Source organism: Tasmannia lanceolata, unplaced genomic scaffold (genome assembly GCF_043159265.1).
Source record: "Tasmannia lanceolata isolate RefF3 unplaced genomic scaffold, GAP_Taslan_0.1 ptg000019l, whole genome shotgun sequence".
NCBI classification, from domain to species: Eukaryota; Viridiplantae; Streptophyta; class Magnoliopsida; order Canellales; family Winteraceae; genus Tasmannia; species Tasmannia lanceolata.
This window is the reverse complement of record NW_027518696.1, coordinates 24,498,937-24,526,554: the sequence shown is the minus strand read 5'-3', so window position 1 is coordinate 24,526,554 and position 27,618 is coordinate 24,498,937. Positions and strand designations below refer to the sequence as shown.

At 42.3% G+C, this 27,618-nt stretch overlaps 2 protein-coding genes across 2 annotated transcripts in view; one reads left to right on the top strand and one right to left on the bottom strand.

Moving 5' to 3' along the window:
• CLT1 (CRT (chloroquine-resistance transporter)-like transporter 1) overlaps positions 1 to 17,874 on the bottom strand; it is a 75,898-nt gene extending 58,024 nt beyond the window's left edge. Inside the window, exon 1 of the mRNA XM_077361898.1 lies at positions 17,348 to 17,874. Coding sequence (XP_077218013.1) covers positions 17,348 to 17,769 — 422 coding nt within the window. The 5' untranslated portion in view covers positions 17,770 to 17,874. The remainder of the gene's footprint in view (positions 1 to 17,347) is intronic.
• Positions 17,875 to 21,041: 3,167 nt separating this feature from the next.
• On the top strand, positions 21,042 to 25,181 carry LOC143852434 (uncharacterized). Its single transcript, XM_077361816.1, has 3 exons — positions 21,042 to 22,290; positions 22,381 to 22,552; positions 24,722 to 25,181. The coding sequence occupies exons 1-3, from the start codon at positions 21,654 to 21,656 to the stop codon at positions 25,179 to 25,181; spliced, it is 1,269 nt and encodes a 422-aa protein (XP_077217931.1). The 5' UTR covers positions 21,042 to 21,653.
• The last annotated feature ends 2,437 nt before the right edge of the window (positions 25,182 to 27,618 follow it).

Sequence of the window (27,618 nt, the reverse complement as noted above, 5' to 3'; positions counted from 1 at the left end):
TGTATGTCTTTTGTGTTGATGTCATCTCTTCCTTTACATTGTCTAGTCTAGTGTTGTCTTCTTATGTCTTTTATGTTGTTGTTCAAAGGTGCACACCAAGTCTTTGATAAAATGTCAAAGTATGGTGTAGTGCCTTGTTTGTCTTCGTTCCTTTGTCTTCTTCTTCAAGGCGCACACCAAGTGTTTGATGGAATGTCCGAGAGAGGTGTGGTGCCTTAGTTGTCTTCGTTTTGCTGCATTAGACCTTCAACTTGAGGGGGAGTGTTCTCATGTAGTTCTTTGTGTCTTTTCTTTACGGGGAGAGTTCTTTTTTTTCTTGATTTTGTCTTCTTAGTTGTCTTTTCTTGAGGGAGTGATGTCATCTTTGTTGTCTTTTCTTTAGGGGAAGTGTTGTCTTAGTATCGTCTTCTTGTGGGAGTGTTGCCTTATCTCTTCGTATTGTCTTGATATTGTCCTCCTTGCCTTGTCATGTCCGGGCTCATGTAGTCTCCCCCCGAGGGGGGGTATTGTTGGTGATTATGTTCTTCATCTCCTTCGTCATGTCTTCTCTTTTCTTAGTCTTGTCCGCTTCATACCTTATCCTCTGTTTTTGGCTTTATGCCTTATCCTCTCTTTTAGGCTTTATACCTTATCCTCTCTTTTCCGGGCGATAGTTTCCATTCACATCGTTGGTCGGCTCTCTTACAGGCGATGGTCTTTTCCCGTCGACCTCTCTTCTCCGGGCAATGGTGTCCCCATAGTTGGTCGGCTCTATTTTCAGGCGACGATGTTCATACCGTCGACCTTGTCTCCAGACGATGGTGTCCCCATCATTGGTTGGTTATCTTCTTCTTCCTTTTCTTCTTATTTTCAGGTGATGATGTTCATGCCGTCGACCTTGTCACCACACGATGGTTTTTCCATCGTTGGTTGGTTATCCTCTTCCTATCTTCTTATCTTCAGGCGACGATGCTCATGCCGTCAACCTTGTCACCAGACGATGGTTTCCCCATCATTGGTTAGTTATCCTCTTTTCCCTTTCTTCTTCTCTCCAGGCGACAATTTCCCCGTCGACTTTGTCTTCAATGGTTTCCCAATCGGTGATTATCTTCTCTTGGCGTTGTGTTGCTTCGTCGATGTTCGTTGTGCGCACCTTTGGTGTGCCCTTTTTTTGCTCGTTGGATCGTTATTGTTCCTGCGATGGCGCCTTCATTGCTTGTGATATGCCAATCTGTTCGTTGTGCTCTCATGCAGGAGGAGGCCCTGTTTGATCGCTCTCGATGTTGTGCTACTTCAGGGGAGCTGCTTCTTTCGATGGCCGTTGGTCTCGATGCTATTCACTATGGTCGTTACTACTTTTTATTATACTTTTCATTATGTATTCACCGCACCAGCTTGAGGAGTGTTATATCAAGCTGGATGTGTGTATAAGCTTATTGTACTTTTTGTTATTTGTAGTTGGTTGCTGTAGTCTCCTTTGTAGCAAGCTGGAGTTCCATAGTATATACACTCCAGCTTGAGGGGGAGTGTTGAATAATATGTATTAGGGTCGCTAGGTCGTTAGGTGTCTGCTGGAGGGTAGTGTTGTCATTGTACATCACTTGCCCTATATGGGCCTATATATACAACATATCCATGAGGAGCTCCCTAGTGGAGACTCTCCATCCTTCACTCTTCTTCTTCCTCTTATCTAACCCTAGCTCCATTTCTAACAAAGCTAGCGTGTTCTCGTTATGGGCTTTCTCTATCACAGAGAAAGTATACTTTAGACATAGTGAAATTGATATGCGCAGCGGAACTAGAAATCGCGTAGAATAAAAAAATTTCTTCGATTTCACCTGTTAACCTAGGATCCTAGAGAACTAGATCATATGGTAATTGAATTAAAAATTCAAAGATCAGTACTTTACCTTTAGAATTCGAAGTCACAAATTCTTCTGCTTGATCTACTCCTCGAATATCTGCGCATGTTCTCAACGCCGCGAATTCGCAAGTTGAATCGATGGATTCCGGTTCTTTTGCACAATTGGAGATGGAATAACTTTTATTCCAGCAAGGAACTGATACAAATCAATCCTTTAGGTTGAGAGAGACAAATTCTCTTTTGAAGCCTTTGTCTAATTCTATCAAATAAAACTAGTTTTCCTAGAGAGAGTGTAGAGAGAGAAACTAGTGAGAGACTAGAAAAGAGCGAGGGAATTCCAAATTTTTTAGTTTGGGATGAGTTGGGATCATCAAAATTCGACCAAGGGTGGGTGTAAATAGGTTTAGGTGGTTGTAGTTGGTTTGGATATTGTTTCCTTACAATTTATCTCCTTAATCCTACCCTATGTTGAGTTTCTCATGAAATAGGATTACAAGGACCAATAGTATGCTCTAGTTTGAAGGTAGGTTATCTTTTCATAACTTTTTGAAGATGTAATCTCCTAAAATATCTCTCAAAAGCTAGATCATAAATTGTAGGAAACAAATCCCTACTTTTTAAGATAATTCACCCCATGGCCGAATTCTCCAGGACAATTCTCCCCCTTCTGTAATGTCAACTGTATACAGGATAATTCACCCCCCCTTCCGTATAACTCTCACTAATTAATATATTAAATATATTAAATCCCATTCAATGGGAATAGAAAAGGCTTCAATGGATTTCTAAACTCCTTTTAAACATTTCCAATGTTTCTTCTCCATCGGATCAAATCCAAAGTGCTTATAGATAAAATGCGGGACCCTCATTCATAAGAATGTACTCGGGTCATTCAAGTTATGAGTGGGATCGTTGCAAGGATCCAACAGTCGATCCTGCAGAACCCAATGGTGGGCTCCACTACGATCTCGCTCCTTAGTTATAACCATGGTTTTAAATTTTGACCGAAATCCAAAATTTAGGATGAAAATTTCGGATTTCGATGGAGACCCACACTAAAATCAATGAATTTATTTCGGTCGAAATTTCGTTTTTTCTGAAATTTCACCCAAAAATCTATTTTTTTAATTAATTTAATATTTTGTCTAAATTTCAGTAATTTCGGCCGAAATTTTATATCCAATAAAATAGTACTTTCCTTGTTTCGGCGGATTTCGGCCGAAATTTAGAAATTTCGGTCGAAATCTCGAAATTTCGATTTCGGTGGGGTCCGAGACCGGTACCGAAACCGAAATTTCAAACCATGATTATAACTACAATCGCATTGAGTCAGTGGCCTCCATCGAGATGTAACCTTGAAGAGTCAGATCATCTTACCCCTAACCACATCTAGTATGTGCAAGTCCCTTCTCCGGTCTACATCTACAGACTTGAGTCCTACGGGGGGTGGACACCTCTTGCCCCTGGGCCCACTCATGGTATACCATTCCGGTCAAGCGGTGTAAGCCTCACAAATACATTTGCAAAACTATTAAAACTTCTTAATGTTTTAAAATCTTTTTTATAAACCTTTTATCAAATCCACCTGGCCAGGTATTTTAATAGGCATACCGCTCTGATTGAAATTGTAGATGTCTGACCTAGAGTTTAGGGCGGAGAATTCCGTGTTGGGTATCCCTATTGATCTCAAGGGTTTGTCTTAGGATCCAGTACTATCTGAATGTGGCTCTAAACAAGAACCACTATAAGATAGACCAAAACCCTAGAACGGGCCCAAATACCAATATGACCTCTCAGGTCAAAGGACATGTAAAGGATCCTGTCTGGTAGAACAACTTTATAATCTCATGTCCACAGGTTGTTCCAATTATTTGATCTTGTTCAATGCGCGATCCAATCGTCGCACCCGCTCTTCTTGCTTAAGGTCTACTACCCAAATGACCGAGATAAGTCATCTCACGACAAGTGCATGTAGGCAAGGATGGTGATGGTTGTATACAGGAAGAGATGCCAAATCTCAGCCCTAACCAGTAACTATTAAGGTCTGCAAAGAACCGGAATGCCATATCTCCTTACTCCCTTGGATCTGTGAATCCTTGAGCATGACATTCCTACTTTGCTACCTAAGGACGAATACGTGTCACTAGTTAAGCACATCACACACATTCCTATATTTAATACCCATAATATGTCATGAAATGAAACTTTATTGATACTTTAATTGAAAAAAAAAAATACAAAATGCACTGACTTTTAGGGCACTAACCCTAACAATTGGATTATACTTTAGACATATTAGAGGAGACCGACTCTATGGGGGTAAAACCTACATCCACTCCTATGGATCCTAATGTCAAACTCCTTCCAGATCAGGGAGACTTGCTAGATAATCCAGGACGATACAGGAGACTTGTTGGAAAGCTGATTTATTTGACAGTTACTCGCCCTGATATCTTGTATGTTGTAGGAGTTGTTAGTCAATTTATGAATTCTCCTCGCACATCCCATTGGGCAGCAGTAATTTAGATCATCAGCTACTTGAAGGGTACCCAAAGAAAAGGACTGTGCTTCAAGAAAAATGATCACGAAAGAGTAGAGGGATATACTGAAGCAGATTGGGCATGGTCTCTTATTATTGTACTTTCGTTGGCAGTAATGTGGTATCTTGGAGAAGTAAGAAGCAAGACATTGTATCCAAATCCAGTGCATAAGTAGAGTATAAGATTATGTCGTATACGAGTGGTAAGTGAAATAGTGTGCAGTTGCTCACTCTATTTTCAGATATTAGTCCATGGTCCGGTATATCTTCTTGATAGTTTATGTGGATGATCTTGTGATTACGGGAAATGACAAGCTGGTATACGGAGATTAAAGACTTTCCTCCAAGGAGAGTTTTCCATCAAAGATTTGGGATTCCTCAAATATTTTCTTGGCATTGAGGTAGCGCATTCTCGTTATGGGTTTTCTCTGTCACAGAGAAAGTATACTTTAGACATATTTGAGGAAGCTGACTCTATTGGGGTAAAACCTATATCCACTCTTATGGATCCTAATGTCAAACTCCTTCCAGATGAAGGAGATTTGCTAGATAATCCAGGATGATGGAGGAGACTTGTTGGAAAGCGGATTTATTTGACAGTTACTCACCCTGATATCTCGTATGTTGTATGAATTCTGCTCGCGCATCCCATTGGGCAGCAGTAATTCAGATCATCAGTTACTTGAAGTGTACCCCAGGAAAAGGACTGTGCTTTAAGAAAAATGACGACAAAATAGTAGAGGGATATACTGATGCAAATTGGTCAGGGTCTGTTGCAGACAGGAGATCTACAACTGGTTATTGTACCTTCGTTGGTGGTAGTATGGTATCTTGGAGAAGTAAAAAGCAAGACATTATGTCCAAATCCAGTGCAAAAGAAGAGTAGAGAGCTATGTCGTATACGAGTGGTGAACTGATTTCGTTACGCCCCTTTCTATCCGAGATTGGATTCTCATCTTCAGAACCGGCACAGCTATATTGTGATGACAAGTCGACGAATCATATTGCCAATAACACAATCTTTCATGAGCGAACCAAACACGTTGAGATAGATTGCTATTTTATTCGTCAGAGAATTCAGAGAAGCAAAATATGCATTAAGTTCACTCAATCAGCAGACCAGCTTGCAAATGAGTTCACTACACTAGTAGGGCCTGCAAGGTTAAAGGATGCTTGTAATAAGCTCGGAATGTATGATATATACATTCAAGCTTGAGGGGGAGTGTTAGACACACCTCATTAAGGGTATTTTGGTCAGTGTAATATATACAAATACATATATATATATATATATATATATATATATATGTATATATATATATATATATGTTTTCATGTGGAGAGGGCTATAACTCTCACGCTTTCCCTATCTCTCTTTCTCTCATCATCTCTCTCTTTCTCTTCCACCATATAGTCATCTAACAAGTTCATCTTATAGAGGAGCTTTGGAATCGTCTAGTTCAGACAAATGGAAAGAAGCTATTGAAGAAGAGATAAACTCCATCAAGAAAAATTAGTTGTGGGAGTTAGTAGATAAACCCAGAGATAAAAAGGCTATGAGTTGTAAGTGATTATTTAAAAAAAAAAAAAAAAACTCTACCATTGCAGCCCAACTGTTTTTTTATTGGAAGCAAATCCAAGCACTCTCCTCATCGTTCATCTTGTTTTTGCATGCTTCATTTTGGTCTTTTCATTGATCTTCGCAAAATTCCATCGCTTATTGCCAATCACTTATTGTTTCTTGTTAACTTATGAAAGATAGACAGAGAGAGAGAGAAAGAACAACATCCTAAAAGTATGAAAGGGAGAAAGTTTACTTCCGGTTTTTTCATATATTTAAATAAAAGACAATAGACAACTAAGACAAGGAGAAAACAAGGCTTTTGGGTTATCCTCTTTAGAGAACAATAGAAGAAGATTTTTAGGGCTTCCATTGGGTGTGGGAAAACTTGGAAAAGAGCTCTGGACTCCTATAGTGGAAAGGATAGAAAGAAGATTGGAAACTTGGAAGAGAAATCTTGTTTCTAAGGGTGGGAGACTCATCTTGGTCAACGCAGTGTTAGCTAATATACCAGTGTATTATTTATCTTTGTTCAATTGCCCGGTTAGTGTAGTGTTGAGAATAGAACAGATTCAAAGAAGATTTCTTTGGGGAGGTGCCGATAGTAAGGGTGGAATACCCTTGGTAAAGTCCGTCTTCAACGGAACTTGTATGTGCCTCTCTTTAGAAGGTGTGCTCAACTGAAAAGCCATCGATTGGGAGGTTGGATTTATATTAGCCAACGACCTGAAATGAGGATGATCACCGGTATTCCGACCTCCATACACACTTGGAAGAGCAGGTTTTTCTATGCCGGCTGTGAGGAAGGATGGCCGATCTCGACAAATTGGTCTTTTGCGAACACGAAGACCATGAGTCGTAAACCGGCTTTAGATGATGAGGACGAGGTAACCCTGGCAATGATTCGTGATGAGATCCATCAGAACGGTCTTATCCATTGTTCGGAGTTTTCCAGGGAGGAGGTTTTGGTTGAGATCGGGATTAGTTCCGCTTCCCGAACACGTAGGTGTCATAGGCCGTCCTCAGCTACTTGTGCCCTTTTTTTTTTTTTAAGGTATCGCACATCGTTCTCAGCTACTTGCACCCCCTTTTTTTTGTGCAAAGATGCAGAAGCAGTCAGCCCGTGAAAAGGTGCGTCAAGCCGCCCTTGAGAAGAGCGGTAGCCAGAAGAGAAAGGCGTCTGAATCTATTGCTCCTACCGCTCAAGCTAAAGAGAAAGCCATCGCTGGTAACAAGGGCGGCAAAGCTCCTAAATCCGCAAAGGTGGTTGAGGGATCTTCGGCCGGTCAAACCACCCGTTCTGGAGATGATGACATGCCTGTCCTTGGCTTGGAAGCAGCACCCACTGCTCGGGTAGGGGCGGATACTTCCTTTCGCCCGAAGTGGGGAGTGAAAAAAGATGATTGCGGCTTAGACGATACCTGGGTTGCTCGCGAGGTCATCTTGAAGAGCCGTTTACACAAGGACCGGCTTCGGATCCTACATGAGAACTAAGAGACGGTCGAGGCGGATGGTTTTGGTGCACTTTACCAGGTACTTCTTTCTAATCATCTAATGTGTTTGGCTTGTTCATTAGTCTCGGATCATGATTTGGAACCTTACTTTAGTTCTTATGATTTTCAGCTCGAATGCTATTGGACTGATATGACGGATAAGTGCGCCTACGTTTCCAAGACGCTGACTTCGTCTGAAGAGAAACTCGGTAAGGTGGAGAAAGACAAGGCCAACTTGGAGACGATTGTCGCGCAGGAGAGGACTACCATAGAGCGCTTGACCAGGGAACTTAATGAACAGAAGGAGTTGACGAGAAAGGCCGTCAATTTTGCAGAAAAACAGCAAGGGAGGCACCAATCTAATCTGGCCAAAGCGGTGAAGGCCAAAGAGGACGAGCTGGTCAACCTAGCCATTGAGTCGTTCAGGGATGGTTTTGACGAGTGCAAGTCCCTTGTCAGGGCGAAGTTTTCTGACTTGGACCTTGATGACGTGCTCCTTCCCGTGTCAGAAGAGAATGATCAGGAGACTGATCAGGGTCAATCTCCCGTCCTTGATGTCCCAGAAGTGGAACTCCCAGCTCCCACTCAATCTGATTCAATTACGGATCAGGGGACCGTTGATGCCGCTTAGTGAACTCTGTCTCTCTTCGTCTTGTTTTGTATCTTTCCTCTTATTTTAGGACTTGTTGGGTCGGCCTTGGGCCAAGTTGTACAACGCCCAGAGGGCTTTTTGAAAGGAATATATTTTGTGCTCGTTCATGTATGTTTGTGTTCATCTTGTTTGCTTTAGTTCGAAGAACATGTCGATCCATTTGAAGTACATCGTTAAGTTCAATAAGAATGGCTGGGATGAATGATATGAATCCGTACTGAAAAAATTAGGCCTTCTCAAAAGATCTTAGGCCCCCTACATTAGCCTCTTCCAACCAGAGATATGTTCTTGGTCTCAATGGGGATGGCTGAGGCGAAAGAAGTTAGCCCGAACTTAATGACGTATCCCGACCAGAAATGTATTTTCGGCCTTCATGGAAATGGTCAAGGCGAACCAAGTTAGCCCGATCTGAATGACTTGAGCTTTCAATAAAAGTTTTATTGGTTTTTTACTTCAACTTATCCCGACTAGAAATGTATATCCGGTCTCAATGGAAATGGTCAAAGTGAACCAAGCTAGCCCGAGCTGAATGACTTGGGCTTTCAATAAAAGTTTTATTGGTTTTCTACTTCAACAGTTCAACTTATCCCGACCAGAAATGTATATCCGGTCTCAATGGAAATGGTCAAAGTGAACCAAGCTAGCCCGAGCTGAATGACTTGGGCTTTCAATAACAGTTTTATCGGTTTTCCACTTCGACTTATCCCGACCAGAAATGTATTTCCGGTCTTCACGGAAATGGTCGAAGTGAACCAAGTTAATATTAATGCGAGGCGAATAGATTAGTGTCTTGCAAAATGTTGTTATGTTTTCCATTAATGTAAAAACCCGACGCGATTACATCTGTATTTTCTTTCACTTTCTTCTTTCTCGTGAGGATGCTCCTCCTTCTTTGGGGCCTATTGGACGACGAGCTACTACTAGTACTTCCTCAGGTTTGTGGAGTTCCAAGCATAGGGGAGCTGGTGCTCGTCGAGGGTCTGCAACTTGTAGCTGCCCGGTCGGATCACTTCGACCACTTTGTACGGCCTCTCCCACGTGGGGGAGAGTTTTCCGACTTTTCTGGGTTGGGATACTGCCGCTTTTCTCAAGACCAGGTCACCCACTCAGTATTCTCTGGGGCGGATTTTGGTGTCGTGGTAGCGAGACATCCTCTGTTTATACACCACAGTTCGAATATGGGACTCTTCAAGGACTTCTTCGAGTAGGTCTAGATTGGCACGGAGCCCGCCCGCGTTCAGATGCTCATTGAAGCATGTTACCCGTTGAGAGGGAACGCCGATGTCGATCAAGATTATGGCCTCGGTTCCAAAAGTTAGGTTAAAGGGGGATTCTCCCGTCGCGGAGCGCGGAGTAGTGCGGTATGCCCATAAGGCATGGTACAATTCGTCGGCCCCTCGTCCTGCCTTATCATCCAACCTCTTTTTCATGCCTTGAAAGAGGATTCTGTTCGTGACTTTTGTCTGTCCATTGGTCTGAGGGTAGGCGACGGAGGTGAACCGCTGCTCAATCTTGAGGTCTGTACAGAATTTTAGGAAACTTTTGTTGTCGAACTGTTCGCCATTGTCCGTTATCAGAACTCGGGGGATTCAGATCGACAAACCACGGATTTCCAGAAAAATGCTTGGATATTCTGTTCGGTAATTTTGGCAAGGGATCTGCCTCCACCCACTTCATGAAGTAGTCTATGGTGACTACCACAAATTCTCACCCCCTTGGAGCTAGTGGGAAGGGCCCTAAGATATCCATTCCCCATACAGCAAAAGGAAGCGGGCTGATTATGGGGGACATTGGAACGGCTGGTTGGTGACTGGCAGACGAGAACTTCTGACACCTCTCGCATTTCTTTATCAGATTCAGAGCGTCTTGCCTCAGGGTCGGCCAATATAGGCCCCTAAGTAATACCTTGATGGCCAGAGCTTTGCCTCCTAGATGCTCTCCGCAGATCCCCTCATGTGTCTCCTGTAGCGTGTACGCAGCATCGTTTGGTCGGAGACATTTTAGGTACGGAGGGTATCTGATCTTTTGTAGAGATTTTCCCCGTTGAGTGAAAATCTGGCTGATCTCTGAATCACTTGACGTGCCTTCTTTTTCTCTTCGGGGAGTTTGCCACTGCGCAAGTAATTGATGATATCATCCATCCAGCATGGTTCGTGATCCACTTGCATTACCTCGACGACTTCTCTTTCAATGTTGGATTTTTTTAGGAATTCCATATATATATTTCCCAAAGCCGTATATCCGGAGGCCACGAGTTTGGAGAGTATGTCTGCTTTCCCATTCTCCGTTCTTGGGATGCGCGCTACCTCAAAGCTTGTAAACTTGTCGGCGAGCTGGCGAACTTGCACCAGGTATTTGCGCATGCGGTCGTCGCTCGCCTCGTATGTCCCTTGTACCTGGTTAACGACCAACTGAGAGTCGCTATACACTTTCAATCTTTGGGGCCAGGGTTTGGATTGCCAACTTCATTCCGACCAGGAGAGCCTCGTACTCCGCCTCATTGTTTGACGCCTGAAACCTAAACCTTACGGCGTAGTCCATGACAAAGTTCTCGGGTCCTGTGAGGATTAGTCCTGCTCCACATCCTAGGTAATTCAAGGACCCATCCACGCGTAATTCCCAGAGCGGTTCTTCCTCCAATTTGTCTTTTTCCTCGGCTCTTCCAATCCCATTGGTCTCTCCGGGTTGGGGTGCGGCATTAGCATCTGAGGACAGTATAGTTCCTCCGAGGTTATGCCCCTCGAGTGTATCAGCTTCTTTACCCAGAGGTTGATCGGTGGTCGCATCGCTTTGCCCCCCGGGTGTTTTGTTGACTTTTTCACCCTGAGGTTGATTCCTTTCGGCTTCAGCAGGCACAGTGCATTCAACAATAAAATCTGCCAAGACTTGGGCCTTTATCGCTGGTCGGGGCAGGTATCGGATATCAAATTCACTGAGTTCTACTGCCCACCTTACTAGTCGCTCTGAGGTGTCCAGGTGATGGAGAATTTGCCTCAGTGGTTGGTCTGTCATAACTTTGATGGTATGTGCCTGGAAATACGGTCTGAGCTTTCTGGCAACCATTACAGCGTAAGCCAACTTCTCCGCCTTTTGAGATCTGGTCTCAGCCTAATGTAAAACTTTGCTGACGTAGTAGATTGGTTTTTGTTGGTTCTAGTCTTCTCTAATCAGCACGGCCTCCAGCGCTATCAGACTTGCCGATAGGTATAACATCAGCTCTTCCCCAGGTTCAGGTTTGCTCATTAGGGGTGGTGCGGCTAGGTATAGCTTCAGTTCCTTAAACGCCCTTTGACATTCCGGAGTCCAAGGGGCCATCTTAATCCCCTTGATCGCGTTGAAGAATGGTAGGCACCTTTCCGCTGATTTAGAGATGAAGCGTCCCAACGCGGCTACCATCCCGGTTAAGTTTTTGAATTTCCCTTATGGTAGTTGGCGGATTTAGATCCACCACTACCTGAATTTTCTCCGGATTCGCCTCTATCCCTCTCTGGCTGACCATGAATCCAAGAAATTTCCCCGCGGCGACGCCAAAGTGCATTTAGAAGGATTAAGTTTCATGTTGTGTTTCCTCAAGACCTGAAATGTTTCTTCCAAATCGGATATGTGACTCGGAGATTCCTTGCTCTTCACTAGCATATCGTCTACGTACACCTCCATGTTGCGTCCGATTTGTTCTCTAAAAATCTTGTTCGCCAGTCTCTGATATGTGGCTCCGGCATTCTTTAGGCCGAAGGGCATTACGCGGTAGCAGTATATCCCCTGGTCGGTTACAAACGAAGTCTTGGGGATATCTGCTTCGTACATACGAATCTGGTTGTACCCAGAATATGCGTCCATGAAACTTAGGAGCTCGTCCCCCGCGGTGGCATCTATCAGTTGGTCGATCTTGGGCAGCGGATAGCTGTCCTTGGGACAGGCTTTGTTCAGATCGGTGAAATCTATGCAAATTCTCCATTTTCCGTTGGCTTTCTTCACCATGACCACATTCGCCAGCCAGTCGGGGTACTTAATCTCTTATATGAAATCAGCCCTTAGGAGTTTTTCTACTTCCTCCCTAATCGCTTGTTGTCTCTCTGGGGCGAAATGCCTTCTTTTTTGCTTTCCGGCCTGCAAGTGGGGTCAACGCTGAGCTTGTGCACAATAACCTCGGGATCTATCCCGAGCATATCGACGAGCTTCCAAGCGAATAAGTCAGCATTTTTTCGCAGGAACCGGACTAGTTCTTCGCGGGAATCGTCATTCAATGTTGACTCGATCTTGACCAGTCTCTCTTGATCATCTTCATACAAAGGGATTGGAACCAAATCTTCGGCCGGTTGGTTTATCGTAGTCCGGGTTTCATCTCTTAAATCCTGCAGTTCGATCGGTAATGCCTCCGATGCATTTTTTCCTTTTAGTGCGGTCGCGTAACACTCCCTCGACTGCGGTTGGTCCCCTTTCACTTCACCTACGCCGTTGGGTGTTATGAATTTCATTTTCTAATGGTAGGCTGAGGCAATGGCGGGGAGAAGATTTTGTCCAGGTCTTCCTAAGATAGCGTTGTAGGCCAAAGTGGCCCCCACTACTAAGAAATTAACCATCGCGAAGGCCTAGTGGGGAGGTTCCCCGACCAAGACGGGGAGTTTGATTTGTCCCTCGACCTTAACTATCTCCCCAGAGAATCCGAACAAATCTGAGTTCGTCGGTTTTAAGTGTTAGACCCCGATCATCATTTGTTTGAAGGCGTGCTAATAGAGGATGTCCGCCGAACTCCCATTATCCACCAAGATTTTCTTCAGTTCCCAATTAGCAACAAGCATGGTTATGACCAAGGCGTCATCATGGGGGAGTATCAAGTTGTCCAGATCTGCATCCGAAAATGAGATCTCGTTCTCTACTTTCAATTTTTTGTGGCTGGTCTGGACCACATTGACCTACCGGGCGTAGGCTTTGTGAGCGGCCGATGAGGTTCCTCCGCCGCCGGGCCACCCATAATAGTGTTTATGACTCTAGTAGGTTGTGAGCATTGTGGTTCTGACCGCGGGCTGAGAGGAATGGGAGATTCGCGACGGGCTATGGGTGACCGTGGTCCCTGGGAGCCCTTTCTGCCTTGAGGGCTTCTCTCTTGACGCTCTCTTCTGTCACCACCACGCTCAACATATTTCTTGAGATATCCCCTTTGAATCAGTAATTCGATTTCTTCTTTAAGATGCCTGCACTCATTGGTGTCATGCCTATGGCCTTTGTGGAACCGGCAATACTTAGATTTATCCCGCTTGTTTCCTTTGGTCAGCATTTTGTCCGGCCATCTAAGAAAATCTTCTGCTTTGATTGCGGCCAGTATGTGGGTCCTGGATGTATTGAGGGGCGTAAATTTCGTTCCCTTCGTTCCGTGCTTCTCTCTCTTCTCAGGGGCTTGTCGTCCCTACATTTCGTAGGGTTCTTTTCCTCTTCTGGAATATTTCTCCTTCCTGAGTCCAGGGCTGCCAGCGTTTCTTCTATGGAGATGTACTCTTCCGCCCCCGCCATGAGATCTGCCAAAGAGCGTGGATTCCGGCGAGCAACAGTTCGGCAGAACTTGATTGACTTTGCACCCGCAAGGAGTGCATTTGTAGCGGCAGAAGGGTCTAAGTTCGAGACTTGCAGGGCTTCTCTGTTGAATCGGCTTACAAATGCTTTTAGGCTTTCACCATCTTCTTGTCTTAGAGCCATTAGCGACGTCGCGGTCTTGCGCAGCCTTCGACTGCTCATGAAGTGCCTGACCAGGTTGTCAGCGAATTCTTCGAAACTATCTATAGAGTTTGGTTTTAGCCGTGAGTACCAATCTCTTGTGGCTCCTGTCAAGCTGGTTGGAAATGCCCTACAGAGGAATCCGTCGAAAGCTCCGTGCAAGAGCATCATGGTTCTGAATGTTTCCAAATGGTCTACCGGATCCGTGGTCCCATCGTACTGTTGGACCGGAGGCATTTTGAACCCTTTTGGTGCTGGTGCGTTTAACACGTTATCTGTGAAAGGATGTCCGCTGGAGAATGGCCTTATAGAGGACCGATGGTGGTCCTTAGCCAGTTCCTCGATTCGGTGGTCAATTTCTTCAAACCTTCGTAACACAGGATCAGTTATTTTTTCTGCCCGACTACATGGTCTGGCTTTTCTTTCTATGGTGGAGCTTGGCGCTGAATCTGAGCGACTCTCCGGACTCCTCCTGTGACGACTGGTTCTCTCCCGCTCTGCGTGACCGGCTTGGTGTCGGTGCCGCTGCCCCAATCGAGACTGATATCGTCGATGAGGCTCTGTCTGCGCATGCCTTGTTCTGGAGTGACGGTCCCGTCTCGAGTGAGAGTGATGAGTCTGATCACGACGGGATTGCGCGGGCTCTTTCACTTGCGGATCCATCCTTACCTCTGGGGGTTGGGAGACCTCAAGGGGAAGGCCTTGAGGGACCTGTTGAACTAAGTTCTTGTAATGATCGAGCAATATCATCATTTGTTGAAAAAGAGTCTGAATTTGCTCGGGCATAGGAGCTGAGGCAGGAGTTGACTGAGCAGGGCCTGGCTCCGCAGCTGCCGGAAGAATGATGACCCGCGAGGCGAGTCGTTCTCCCCGAGTTGCTTGACGTGGTGTTGTTCGGACTGTCCGAGCAAGAGGTGCTCGGGTACTCTTCCGTCCTGTCATTTTTCTTGAGAGTTAGAACGGCTTTTTGTTCGAGTCCCACGGATAGCGCCAATCTATTATGCCTGGAATTGGTAACAGATAAGGCAGTGACGAAGGAGCTGATTTGGTGAGTCCTGATTACTGAACTGGTTGAAAGGTTACAACCTGCACAATGGAACATGAGGTCAGAAGGCCAACCCGGAGTCATTGCTCCGGACGGGCCCTTCGACACTCAAGTCAGTGATGGGTATGACTGAGCAGATCAAAGCTATGAACAGTGATTTTTTGAGATTCGAGTCCCTTACCTTGTCTTTATGAGGGCTATTTATAGTGAGGGCTTTGGGTGTTAGTTTACCCTTTTACCCTTTGGGACAGGTGTCAACCCGCTAGTGGGCTAAGTTTCACCTTTGTTTTCATACCCTTGGACAGGTGTATGATCATGGTTGGGTCAAATACATATTTGGTTCTTCCTTTTCAGGCTATAATGACCCTATTACCCCTTGTTGGTGATGAGCATGTGGGCTTGCCTTGGTGCCACGTGTTGATCCGTGAGTGGGGGATCTTTTTACACCCCATCACTATCATAGAAGTTTCTAGCCTAACTAGAACTTTCCTACCAATCTAGAACTCTTTACAAATATGTACATATTTGCATAGTTCATGACCTCTCCAAGCTCTGCACCTTTCTAAATTCGAAAAGGTTCTCTACTCTACTGGAGCTGTATTGACTCTTGAGCCTTCCTTAGGCCTATTAAGGGAGCTTAGGTGAGCTAAATTGTCACCCTGTGACATGAGGCTCACAAAAAACAACTTGAGTGAAACATCAATAATATCTGAAGGGAAATTATATCGGCACTCCCTAGTTCTATAGTGACACTCAATACTCTATTAACCACGATTCTTATTTGTTATTGAGAGCATCTTGGGAATTATAACAGCTTTGAAGAGACTAGAGTGCCATTATCAAAACAAGGAGTTTGGGCATCAATTCCTTACCTGAACTGTAATCTCAACTTAGAACTTTAACATAAGCGAGGACCTACCATGCAACTTATAACTTGAAAAGTGACCCAACTTAAACACAAAAAGTGATAAAATATGATGAGGCCCACTAAATACTCTTCACATGCACTTCGGAAAAAAAAAAAAAAACAAAAAGAGATGCACTTACATCATGACTGTAACAATCTAGTGAAAGGACCTTTACCCATGTGGACCACTGGTCAACTTTTTCTTTTACTATGCCATTTAATCTGAAAAGTCCTCTAATTTGGATGGCTGGGATCGCTTTGATAGGTATCTTTTCAAGGTTGACCCACTCATGATGTGGCTCACTAGAGTGGTTTGGACCACACGTCTAATATTCAATAGATCCTGATATACTAAAAGTGTGTCCGTTTTCGTGCCCTGCCGAGTGCTCGCAGACGCTAATAACCAATCAAATCAATGCAAAAAGTGATACCCACACGGGAAGTAATATATTCACCCCTTTTTCTAACTTGGGACATCCACTCTGGTCCCTTTACGACCATGGTTTTAAACTTCGACCAGATTCCAGTCAACACCGAAACAGAAACTGCCAATACCCGAAACGGTACCGGATTTCATTTGAAATTTTGTGTTTTTATAATTTCGTCCGAAATTTCGAGAAATTCAACCCAAAAATCTCGTTTTTTTTTAATTATAAAGCCATTTTTCCGAAATTTCAACCAAGATTACCAAAATTTTGGCTGAATTTTGAATAAAATATTATTTTTAATGGTGTACCCATTTCGGCTGAAATTTCGGTTTCGGTGAGGGCCGAAACGCATTCCAAAACTGGAATTTAAAACCATGTTTACGACCACTCTTTTACATTAGAATTTAGAGGGCTCTGTCCTAAGTAAAATAGGGTTTTGTTAACGAGTGCCAATAGACCGATGCATCATCCCATTTGAGTCTAATAAAAAATGCGAAAAACAATATTCACAAGCCCTTGTATTGATAATGGCACTCTTCACTTTATCAATTCATTGCATATTCCAAAGATGACAGTTTTGGGGAGAACCGTAAAAGAATTTGCCTGCTTTATTAATAGATTCCGAAATCCAAAAAAGGTGAACACATTGTAGGAGAAGCGTAACAGAGTTTGCTTCTACTTGAAAAACAAATTAGAAATTATATTCTCCACCCCCTCTTCCCGCAGGTCCATCCTTTTTGCTTGTCCTTTCCTCAAAGTAGATTCATCTTCCAAGGAAAATGACAAACAAAAAGAGGAGGAAATGCTGCCCCTGTGTTGAAATGCGGAAAAGGGATCATGTAAATAAAAGGCTACTGATAACGGCACTAATTCATCTTACTTTTTAGGGATTTGCTAGGGTCCATCAAATGCGGCTGGTCATTCGCATGTCAGACCTACCTGGCTGGTCTGACATGCAAATGACCAGCCGTGTAATGGCGAAATGTCTTTTGCGATGGATGCTAGCAATTCCCTACCTTTTTTTACTTAAACAGCTGTCAAAAGCCATTACAGTTCCCAAAAGCAATCAAAAGACGATTAAAAAATAAAAGTAGTGCCAATATCAGTACCCAAATAAAAGGTCATAGCTCCATTATCAAAACAAGATAAACAGAGAGAGAGAGAGAGAACCCGAAAGTGGCTAGCTGGGCAAGGAAAAAGGGGTATTGTTTGAGAGGAATGAGAGCAAGCTTGTAAAGAACTCTATTCCCAACTCCCAATAACACCGTTATAGAAGCGGCCACAATCACCTCTGCCTTCAGCCTCTTACTCCCCTCTCTCTCCTTCTCCTCTCCAATCCTCTCTTCAACCGCACGCCCGCTAATTGATAACACCACCACCCTCTGATTCCCTAATCTCCCACCCTCTTTCCACCCAAATCCCTCCCTCCTCCCCCAATAAACGGATCTCAACACAATCTTCGGCCCAATTTTATCCCCATAACAGGTCGGCAAAACTGCCCGGCCCGGATCCGGATCCGGAACCGGAAATGACAGTGGAAATACACGGTTGGTCGTAGAACCCACCGGAATCCGGCGAACGCATGTAGACATCGCCGGCACCGGTCAGCTCCGGCAGATTTATGTGCCTTCTTCTGTGCCTTTGTTTTTCTCCAGAAAAGAGAGAAACGAAACAATATGCGCGACAAAACAATGAAGAAAAGAAATGAAGCATATGGTTTACTAATACAATACGGTCTGTCCATCTGTGTCGGCTCGTGGCATTTCGAGCCCACTAACGAAATAGTCCAAATCGTGTTGGAACACAACCCCACCTTTTAGGTGATCTAGACCATTCATTTTTGTGGTCCCCACTGTAGATGGGTCGTTTTGTGGATGATTCTAAAGTGTCGTTTTCTTAATTGTCTAAGCCGTTCATTTTACAATTTGTATATACGAGGGTTAGGATCGTCCTATTAAGAAGACTAAGTAAAAAGGCACGTGCGACGTCAGGGATTTTAAGTAACATCAAAGGGACAGCAGCTGCTGCTAAGTAACATGACAGGGTTATAGCGGTTCACAGAAACATGCTTTGCAAAATACTCCAATTTCAAGGTAAAATCCAGAAATAGATCAACTCCTTGTAACATCGAGTGTAAAAAATTCCAAAGGTACATAGGCTTGTTGGTAAAGCAGGATGGGCAAAGCAGGTTTAAACAAGACCATGCAGGTGAAAAAGTAGACTCTGGAAGCACAATTTCTGAAGTCTAAAATCTCCAGGTTGATAGCTGACAGAAGTACATTTTCTATTGATCCCGGTCAAAATAAATCCTTTAAAAGACTAAAGCATAAATAGGTGATATCCTTAACTAATTATTTCAATACACCATTATTCCGAAAAAGAAAGTTATGAGAAATAGGCAATGATAAGATAAATGCAGCAAAGGATAATGAAGTCATCTCTCCAGCATACGCAGATCAGCTCTCCTAAGATGTAAAAGACGCAAAGCAATTTGTTATAAGTATATAAGTGCAGCAAAAGATAAGGAAGTCATCACAGCAAGGCTGGTAAACTATAGCTTCTTGGGTACAAATTTCAATAATTTCGGTATAATGCAGGAGAATAATACCTTGAGGGTCCGTTTGGATACACGGATTTTAGAAGCTTGGATTTCCTGAAAATCCTAGGTGGGATGCGAGAGAAGAAGGAGACCCTCCGTTTCACTTCTCTTTAGAATCTTGGATTTTATGTAAGAAATCCAGTGTTAGGTCTAAAATTGGTAACAGGTTATGGTAGGGCCGGAAGGGCGAGAAATCATAAATACGACGGCTAGTTTCCTTCTTCTGTCGTCTCCCAACTACGATTTTTAGGAAATCCAAGATTCTAAAATCCGTGTATCCAAACGGTCCTTAAGAGATCAATTAATTAGACGCCTTCGTATTCACTTCACAATTGGCAGATTTCAGTTGAGCCCACCTGAAATATTGGTCTAAGGAACCAAGAGGGGGTGAATTGGTTTTCACAAAAAAATTATCCCATTTTTAAATTTAAATATTAAACCTAATTCAAATTTTCTTTGCTTACTTAGTTTTTGGTTAGTTTCAATAATATTAAAAATGGAAACAAGAAGTTCAACCAAAAACACAAAAATGAAAGTGCAAGAAAGATAAACAAACACACCAATGTATAGTGGTTCGGGTAAAACCCCACTCCACTCTTCTTGAGATCGTCCTCAATGATTTTTACTATTTGAGACCTCCACGATGCCCAGCTCCGAGGCGATTACAATCCCAAGGGTATTAAATGAGGATGCCCTTGCCACCTTTACACCAACTCTCCTTCTTCGCCGAGTTCTAAGCGCTTCTCCCTAGGGTATTAAGAATAGGATGCCCTAGCCACATTTACAATGAAGAAAGAAGATTGCAATGCCTTCCTCTAAGGCTTAATGCACAATGAAGTCTCCTTGAATGCTCTCCAAAATAAAAAGATGAAAACCTAAGCCCAAACTCAAAAGATTTGCAAGTGCAATGCAAGTTTGGAGGAGAAAACAAAAGCTTAAGCCAACATGGGTTGCAAGCATAGTTGTAAATACCGTTTCGTTTCGTCCGGAATGGACGAAACGAACCGGTTTCGTTCAAATTCCGGAATGAAATTGACAAAATTTCGTTTCGGACGAAATTTCGTTCCATTTCGTCCATTCCGGACGAAATTTTCCGAAATCCGGAATTTCGTCCGGAATGGACGAAATTCTCCATTCCGGCCGAAATCGTCCATAACGGCTAGTTTGACTTGCAGAATTTACGACAATGCCCCTGCAACGGCTCTTTTTGGTTTTTGACCATTTTAACCTCAAAATGTGACCGTTTATAGCTGTTGGGAAGGGTATTTTAGTCATTTTTAAATGCACAATCAATAAAAAACTCTATAAATAGCATTTTCCCTACCTTCTTTTCCTCCACCTTCACATAAGTGATTCTCCTTCTCTTCTCTACTTTCACTTACACTATCTATTCTACTAAATTTCCTACAAGTCTACCCTCTTCTTCAACTCAATCCAAGTCTATTTTGGAGCAAAGGGAAGGCATACATTCAACTTACCACTACAAGAAGTCAAGAACTATTTCCAAAGGCTTATTTCAAGTGAGTGAAGGCTAATTTTTTCTTCTTCTCTTCAACTCAAGTTCAACCCCAAGGTTCTCTTTATTTCTTTCCATTTCATTTCTTTTATTTCTTACTTCATTTGTCCCCTTCTACTTCATTTTTTTGTAATTTGTTTCAATTTTCTTTCTTCTAATTCATTTTTCCCCTTCTTCTACTTCATTTCAGAATGAGTGGGTCGGGTTCGGGACCTTCTGCAGGAGCATCCTCTATTGGTTCGGCACCCGCTAGATCGGATGACCCGGCATGGTCTTACGGTACATTGGTTCCGGGTCAAAGAAATAAAATAACTTGCATATTCTGTGGCAAAGTCATATCGGGTGGAGGTATAACCCGCTTGAAAGAACATTTAGCGGCTGTTCCTGGTGAAGTAGCATCATGCAAAAAAGTGACTGAAGATGTAAAATATCGAATGAAGCACCTTTTAGATGCAAAGAGAAAAGAAAGGGCTAGGATGAGCATATCCAGAGCAGAGGTTGGAGGTTTTTATGGCACACCAGACGAAGAAGAAGAGCAGGATGAAGAAGACCTTGGCACACAATTGCCTCAAGTCCCTCAACGAAGAGGTAAGGAAGTTCTTGTAGAACCGAGTGGTACAAAAAGGAAGAAGAAGGGAATCACAAGAGGGATCAAGAATTTCTTTGCAGCACGAACAACCCCTGGAGCCCAGCCAAGCATTAAAAGTGCTTTGGCTACTAAAGAAACAATGGATAGACCAGACATGGCGGTTGGCATGCTTTGCTACGATGCCAATCTCCCTTTCAACGTTGCCAATTCACCTTTCTGGCAACCTATGTTTGACGCTGTGAATGCCGTGGGTTCGGGTTATAAGGCACCTACTTATCATGCTTTAAGGGGTCCCATTTTGAAGAATACAGTGGATGAGGTAAACAACTACTTGGAGGAAATTAAGATGTCGTGGAGATACACTGGTTGTAGCATTATGGCAGATGGATGGACAGACACCAAACAACGTTCCCTAATCAACTTTTTGGTGTACTGCCCTAAATGAGTCATATTCCTCAAATCCGTTGATGCATCTGGCATAGTGAAGAATGCCGATGAATTATACAATATCTTTGCAAAGATTGTCGGAGAGGTGAATCCGGAATATGTGGTGCAATTTGTAACTGACAGTGAGCCAAGTTACAAAGCTGCTGGGAAAAGACTAGAAGCCGCGTTTGGTACATTCTTCTGGACTCCGTGCGCAGCTCATTGCTTAGATCTCATCTTGGAGCATCTGTGCAAACCGACTGTATTTCCTCACATAGCAACCACAATTGAGAGGGCTCGAACGATTACAAAGTTCATCTACAACCATGGAAGCCTCTTGAATTTGATGAGGAAGAAGTTCACAGGAGGGAAGGAGTTGTGCCGCCCTGCTGCAACCAGATTTGCTACAAATTTCATTAGCATACAAAGTCTGGTGTTGAATCGGAAAGCACTTCAGCAGATGTTTGTGCCTGATGAGTATAGTACTAGTAGGTTTGTCCAACACCCACTGAGTGAAGGGGTAGTTAGTACTGTGTTGGATAAATCTTTTTGGGACCAATGCAAGTACATTCTAAACATCAGCGAGCCTTTAGTGAGAGTGCTGCGCTTGGTAGATCGGCAGGACAAACCGGCGATGGGTTACCTATATGAGGCTATGGATAAGGCCAAAGAGAACATCAAGGAGAGGTTGAAGAGAAAATCAGATTACAATCCCATCTGGAGGATCATCGACCAAAGATGGGATAGGCAACTCCACAGTCCCCTCCATGCAGCAGGATATTTTCTTAACCCTGCTCTCTTTTTCACTCCTACCTTCTCTAGGCACAGTGAAGTAACCAGAGGCTTGTTGGCATGCATCACTCGACTGGTACTTGATGAAGGTACACAAGACCTCATCACCAATCAGATTGAGGATTATCGAGAGGCTAAGGGTATGTTTGGAATGAAGCTTGCAATCCGCAACCGAACGAAGTTGGGACCAGGTATATTTGAGTTTTTTGTTTAATTAAGTATAATTCATTTTAACTTTCAGTTTCTCAACAAATAATGATTTACTATTTGTTACTTTACAGTTGCATGGTGGAATCAATTCGGAGGTGACGTGGAAGAATTACAGACATTTGCGATCAGAATTCTCAGCCAGACCTGCAGTGCGACTGGGTGTGAAAGGAATTGGAGCACCTTCGAACACAGTCACTCTGCAAAGAGAAATAGGTTGGAGCACCAGAGATTAGATGACTTGGTGTTTGTCCATTACAATCTTAAGTTTCGAGAAAGGTATACAACGTAATATAATGTTTTCAACTCTCACCTCATCACTTTAAGCTTTTAAGTTTAACCTTTGACATTGATTAAACTTAATGTTTTCCTTTTCAGGGACTTGTTGAGGAAATCATCTACCACTAGTGACCCTTTGAGCATAGACTATCTGGATGTCATGATGGATTGGGTTGCAGAAGAAGAAGATGTCATATTCACGCCGGAAGACATTGGGTGGGAAAATCTTGAAGCACCTACTGTTGTGGTTGGGGCCGGGGACGACAACGACGACTTTCTCATGCCTCTTGAAGAAGATGTCCATACTGATGGTCCAGGTGGTGATGACGGCGGCGGCGACGAAAAAGACATTGAGTATGATCATCCGGGTTATGATGACTGAGAGTTGTTGCTACTAGCTATTGTCTATGTTTCATTTTCATGTATCTTTTTTTTTTAATGTTTTTCTATGTATCAGACTATCAGTTGCACTTGTGCAAGACTTTATGTGTTTAAGTAATGAATATGCCTTTTGGGACACATTTTTGGACTATTTATTAGTTTTTCATCTTTTTCTATTGATTTTTTATTTTTTTGGATTTTTCTCATATTTTTTAATATATTTTTTGTGTGAACGAAAAGTTTCGACCGAAATGCACCGAAATGACCGAAATCCCACAGAAATTCCGTTTCGGTGGCCAAAACGAAATGGCGATCGAAACGGAATTTACAACTATGGTTGCAAGTGTTTTTAAATGTTTAAAATAGTTTTTTCAATGATTCAAGAGAGTTGAGAGAACCTCTTAAATGTGTATTTATAAGCCCATATGAATTTATGACCGTTTGGGGTGGAGGTAACAAAAACACCATAAAAATCAATTTTTCATTTGAAATCCAACGGCTATTTTTTTTACTGTCACGACGTTCTTGGAGTTCCGAGAAAATGACCAGAAGCTAGAAAAATACTTCATGGACCATTTCTCGGAGTTCCAAGCTCGGAGCTCTGAGAAAACTCTCGGAGTTCCGAGAAGCCTAATTTCAGCAGATTTCTTCTGATTTTATTGCTGATTTATTTTGGGCTTTTGGAACTCAATTTTAACAAGATAAATGGAATGTCATGAGGGTCCAAATATGTTGGTCCACCTCACGAACATTCACTTAACCATTTAAGTTCTAATGCGGGGAGTGTTAATCTATTTGAAAACATATTTTAAAAAGCTTGCCTTAACTTAGAAATCCAAAGAGAAAGGATGTACAACAAGTCTAAGTATAGCTACACTTCTCTTTGGTCTTGGTCTTCATTGATCTTCCTTGTGTGCTTGCTTTGCTTGAGTGTGTTGAGGTGAGCTCCACATTGATTGTTTTTCCAAGGTAAGTTGTCCCATGTGGTCTCTAGCTCATTTGACTCCTGTGTGATACATCTTCAAGCATGATCAAGTGATGTGATGGTTCCTTCCATGATCAACCTATCTTAACACAACACTTTAAGGCAAACTGATTAGTATTCAAAAAAATATAATCAATTTAGTTTAGAATCATCAAAACAAGGTAGGAGGATAGACCTTTGGGCTTACAATCTCTCTCTTTTTAATGATGACAAACAAAATTGATTATGAAGTGTGTGTGGAGTGACATGATAGGCAAGTGAATGCAAGTACTCCTCCTCAACATATGCACAAATGAAAAATAACAAGTGTAGGCAGATAGTGCATATAGGGAATTCTTTCTTGAATATAATGCTATAATCTATCCCGAATTGATCAAATACTTTTATGCTAATCTTGAGATTTCTCAAAATGGTGTTGTGATGAACACATACCTCAAAAAGGCGGTTAGGCTAAGTTTACTTGATTTTTGTAGAATCATTGAGGTACACAATGATGGTAAAAGAATTTTCTTCTGGAATAAGAATGAGATTGACAATCACTTCGACATGACAAAGGTTTAGAGAACCTTAGGAACTGTACCTCCTCAAAGGGAAAGATTAAATATAGTTGCCAGCTCCATGAATAACATTGCTAGATTGATTCACAAAATAGTCGCCTACAATATCACACCACGGGTTGGAAATTTTGATGCCGTGAAGCCCTTTGAAGCCTTAGTGATCCACTGCATTATATAGAAGATTAAACTAAATTTGGGATATATTATTTTTAGGTATATGGATGAGGCGGTTAAGAGAGGACAGGGAGGACTACCTTTTGGGATACTCGTTACTAAGCTTGTAAGATATTGGAAAATTGATATGTCAAATGAGCCCTACAAAAACCCAGATCCCATGCTCAACCAAACCACCATTACGCTTATGAAGATCCCCATACCTGGTCAAGAAGGTCCTAGTGCAGTTTCACGAGATGAGATTGATGATGCGACAGATGAAGTCGAACGAGTGGCTCAGGTGCAGCAGGAGAGGAGAGCACATGAGAGATCACAACATCAGGCTCCTACCGCTGGCTCATATGAGGATTTCGCCAGAGATATCTCATCCTTGAGGTCTAGATTAGATACCATCTCGAGTAGACTGGAGACTCTCACGACTGGTTTCGATACACTATTTATTGCTTTTACGACTGAGTGCCTTTTTTTCAGTATGTGTATAGAGTTCACTTATATGTGAAACTTTATTTTGGATCTTGATGAGAATCATACCCCATGAATGAATTCTTCTGAGAGCAGTGGGGTTCATGTATATATGAAACCACCTTTTGGTCGAATTTTGTATATAAACTCTTGGTTGTTCATAAAAGTATTCATATTTTCAGTTGGATTACAGATCTTTATGATAATGTGATGTGGATAGTTCAATATTTTGTTTGAACATCACACTATCTATCTATGGATCGTGCTATATGTAGAACATAAGGAGGAGATTGTTGGATACATGTTCTAATAAAGCCTATAGATAATGGACCCAAGTGTAGTGGACCTTATGGGCTTAAGCCCATTAACTTAACCGACTCAGACCCTTCAATATTTACCAACGTAAATAGGGGCTGGGAGCAGCGAGCTTGGCATTCCACTTTGATGCCTTGTACGATATGCTTCAAGCAACTGACTCTCTTCTCTCCAACCGACTCAACATCTCTAACATATCTCAGCTGGTATTTTAAATTTGTGGAAAGTTATGTGGAGGAGATTCGAATTAAGCAAGGAATGCTGAATTTGTGCCATCAGTTTACATGTAAGGAACTTTCCAAAACCGAGAGCCGGAAATGGTGTTCTTGAACTCTTCAATTCTGATTTGTAAACAAGGCATTTTGAATTCTGATTACATATATTCAGAATGAAGGAAATAGGTATTCCTTGGTGGAATTCACATGCATAGAATTTGAATTGGAGCCTTTGGTTAATTAAATTTGAATGTCCCCAGTATGTCATTCTGTAAATTACAAAGTTTTCTTGCTAGTTCACCTACAAGGTTGCATACTAGGTGTTGATAAAAAAACGCATCTGAAAGAGGCTGATATCATATAGTTCACCTTTGAATCAGTATAGCTTCAGCAACTTGAATTATTCAAGCATGTGGAATAAAACGTGTGATTCCTCATCAATTTGCTGGCATATGACAACTTCACAACTAATGTGAACTAAACCGAGAGCTACTACCTGTAGACACTTACAAAGTTACAAGCAAGGTTTTAAATTTCGACTGAAATCTTCGGTCCGAAATTTCGGGGTTTGGGTTGATAACGAAATCAATATTGTATAAAGTCGAAAGTCGAAACGTTACTTTATTTCGACCGAAATTTTGAAATTTGGGTCGAAATTGGTCCGAAATTTAAGAGATTTCATAAAAAAAAATGGATTTTTAGATATTATTTGTTATTATTCCGAAATTTCGGAAATTCCGATCGAAATAAATTGGCGAGAAAAAATAGCCGTTTTAGGGATTTTGTCTAATTTCGCCTGAAATTTTGAAATTTCGGTTTCGAGGACGGAAACGCATTCCAAAACCGAAATTTAAAACCTTGCTTACAAGAGTTGAGCCTCTACCATTTACAAATGTCAACAGTATTGTTTTCTTCAGCCATGAGTCTAAGCTTTCCTTAAATCCCTTAAGCCTGGAGGATTGGGCGGTTAATTGAGTTTCTCACCTTATGAGAAATTTGAGTGTGAGATTGATTTTTTTGAGAAGGTGAAGATGGAGGCTTTCCAAGGACCCTAAAAATGAATGGTTTAGATCATCCAATTATGTGGACCCAACTATGCTTTTTGGTTGCATTTGTAGCTATATGGACCGCCACCATATAAAAACTGTCATCGAGGTCCTACATGATGTTTGCACATACAACAATTAGAATAAAAAAAACTCGGGTGCACATTCATTATTAGATGATCCAAACCGTTGATTTGTTGGGCCACCACTTTAAATAGGCCACTAACCCATAATCATTTTCCATAGGATGACCCTGACCCTCCAATTGGGGGCTGCACATTTTTAAAAAAATACACACAAAAACACAGTGGACCCGCATAATTAGATGAACCAAACCGTTCATTCGTTGGGGCGACAACTTATATGGGCCATGCCCCGAAAATCATTTCCATGGGGTGATCCGAACCCTTAATATGGGGATTCTGTTGGTCAAGATACAAGTATTTTTTCTTTTTTGTTTATAATAAGTTGTAGTTCAATTTTGGGTTGCATGATTAGCCATGTATGCATTAGGACTAATCATTGTTGATGCAATATGTGGTTCTCAATATAGCAGGTTTTATCAAGTTCTTGTATCATGTCTCTGTTCAACAAATCTTCGACCTGATTTTTAGCTGAATTTTAGTAAGAGTGCTCAGAAATGTAATTTCCACAATGTTTCTCAAGATGGTGGTTCGAACCTGCCAATAAAGTAAGGCCCTCTGATTTTGAGAATGGATTTTGAGTCCAATAATCCGTTTCAGACTCAAAATCAATTCTCAGAATCCAAAAGGAAAAGGGCCTAAAATTTGCAGTAAAATTGATTCATTTGCAACAACTTGATGAAAGGCTCTCTCAAACTCACTTAATTTTGAAAAACACAGAATACAAAATCAATTCTCAAAACCAAAACGAACAG

What these genes read in the sequence shown, in the direction of transcription:
- LOC143852434 (XM_077361816.1), top strand. Translation starts at nt 21,654, where the DNA reads ATGAGGAAGAAGTTCACAGGAGGGAAGGAGTTGTGCCGCCCTGCTGCA. An exon ending in CCGAACGAAGTTGGGACCAG is followed by an intron (nt 22,291 to 22,380) that starts GTATATTTGAGT and finishes GTTACTTTACAG; the next exon opens with TTGCATGGTGGAATCAATTC. An exon ending in CAGAGATTAGATGACTTGGT is followed by an intron (nt 22,553 to 24,721) that starts GTTTGTCCATTA and finishes TATTATTTTTAG; the next exon opens with GTATATGGATGAGGCGGTTA.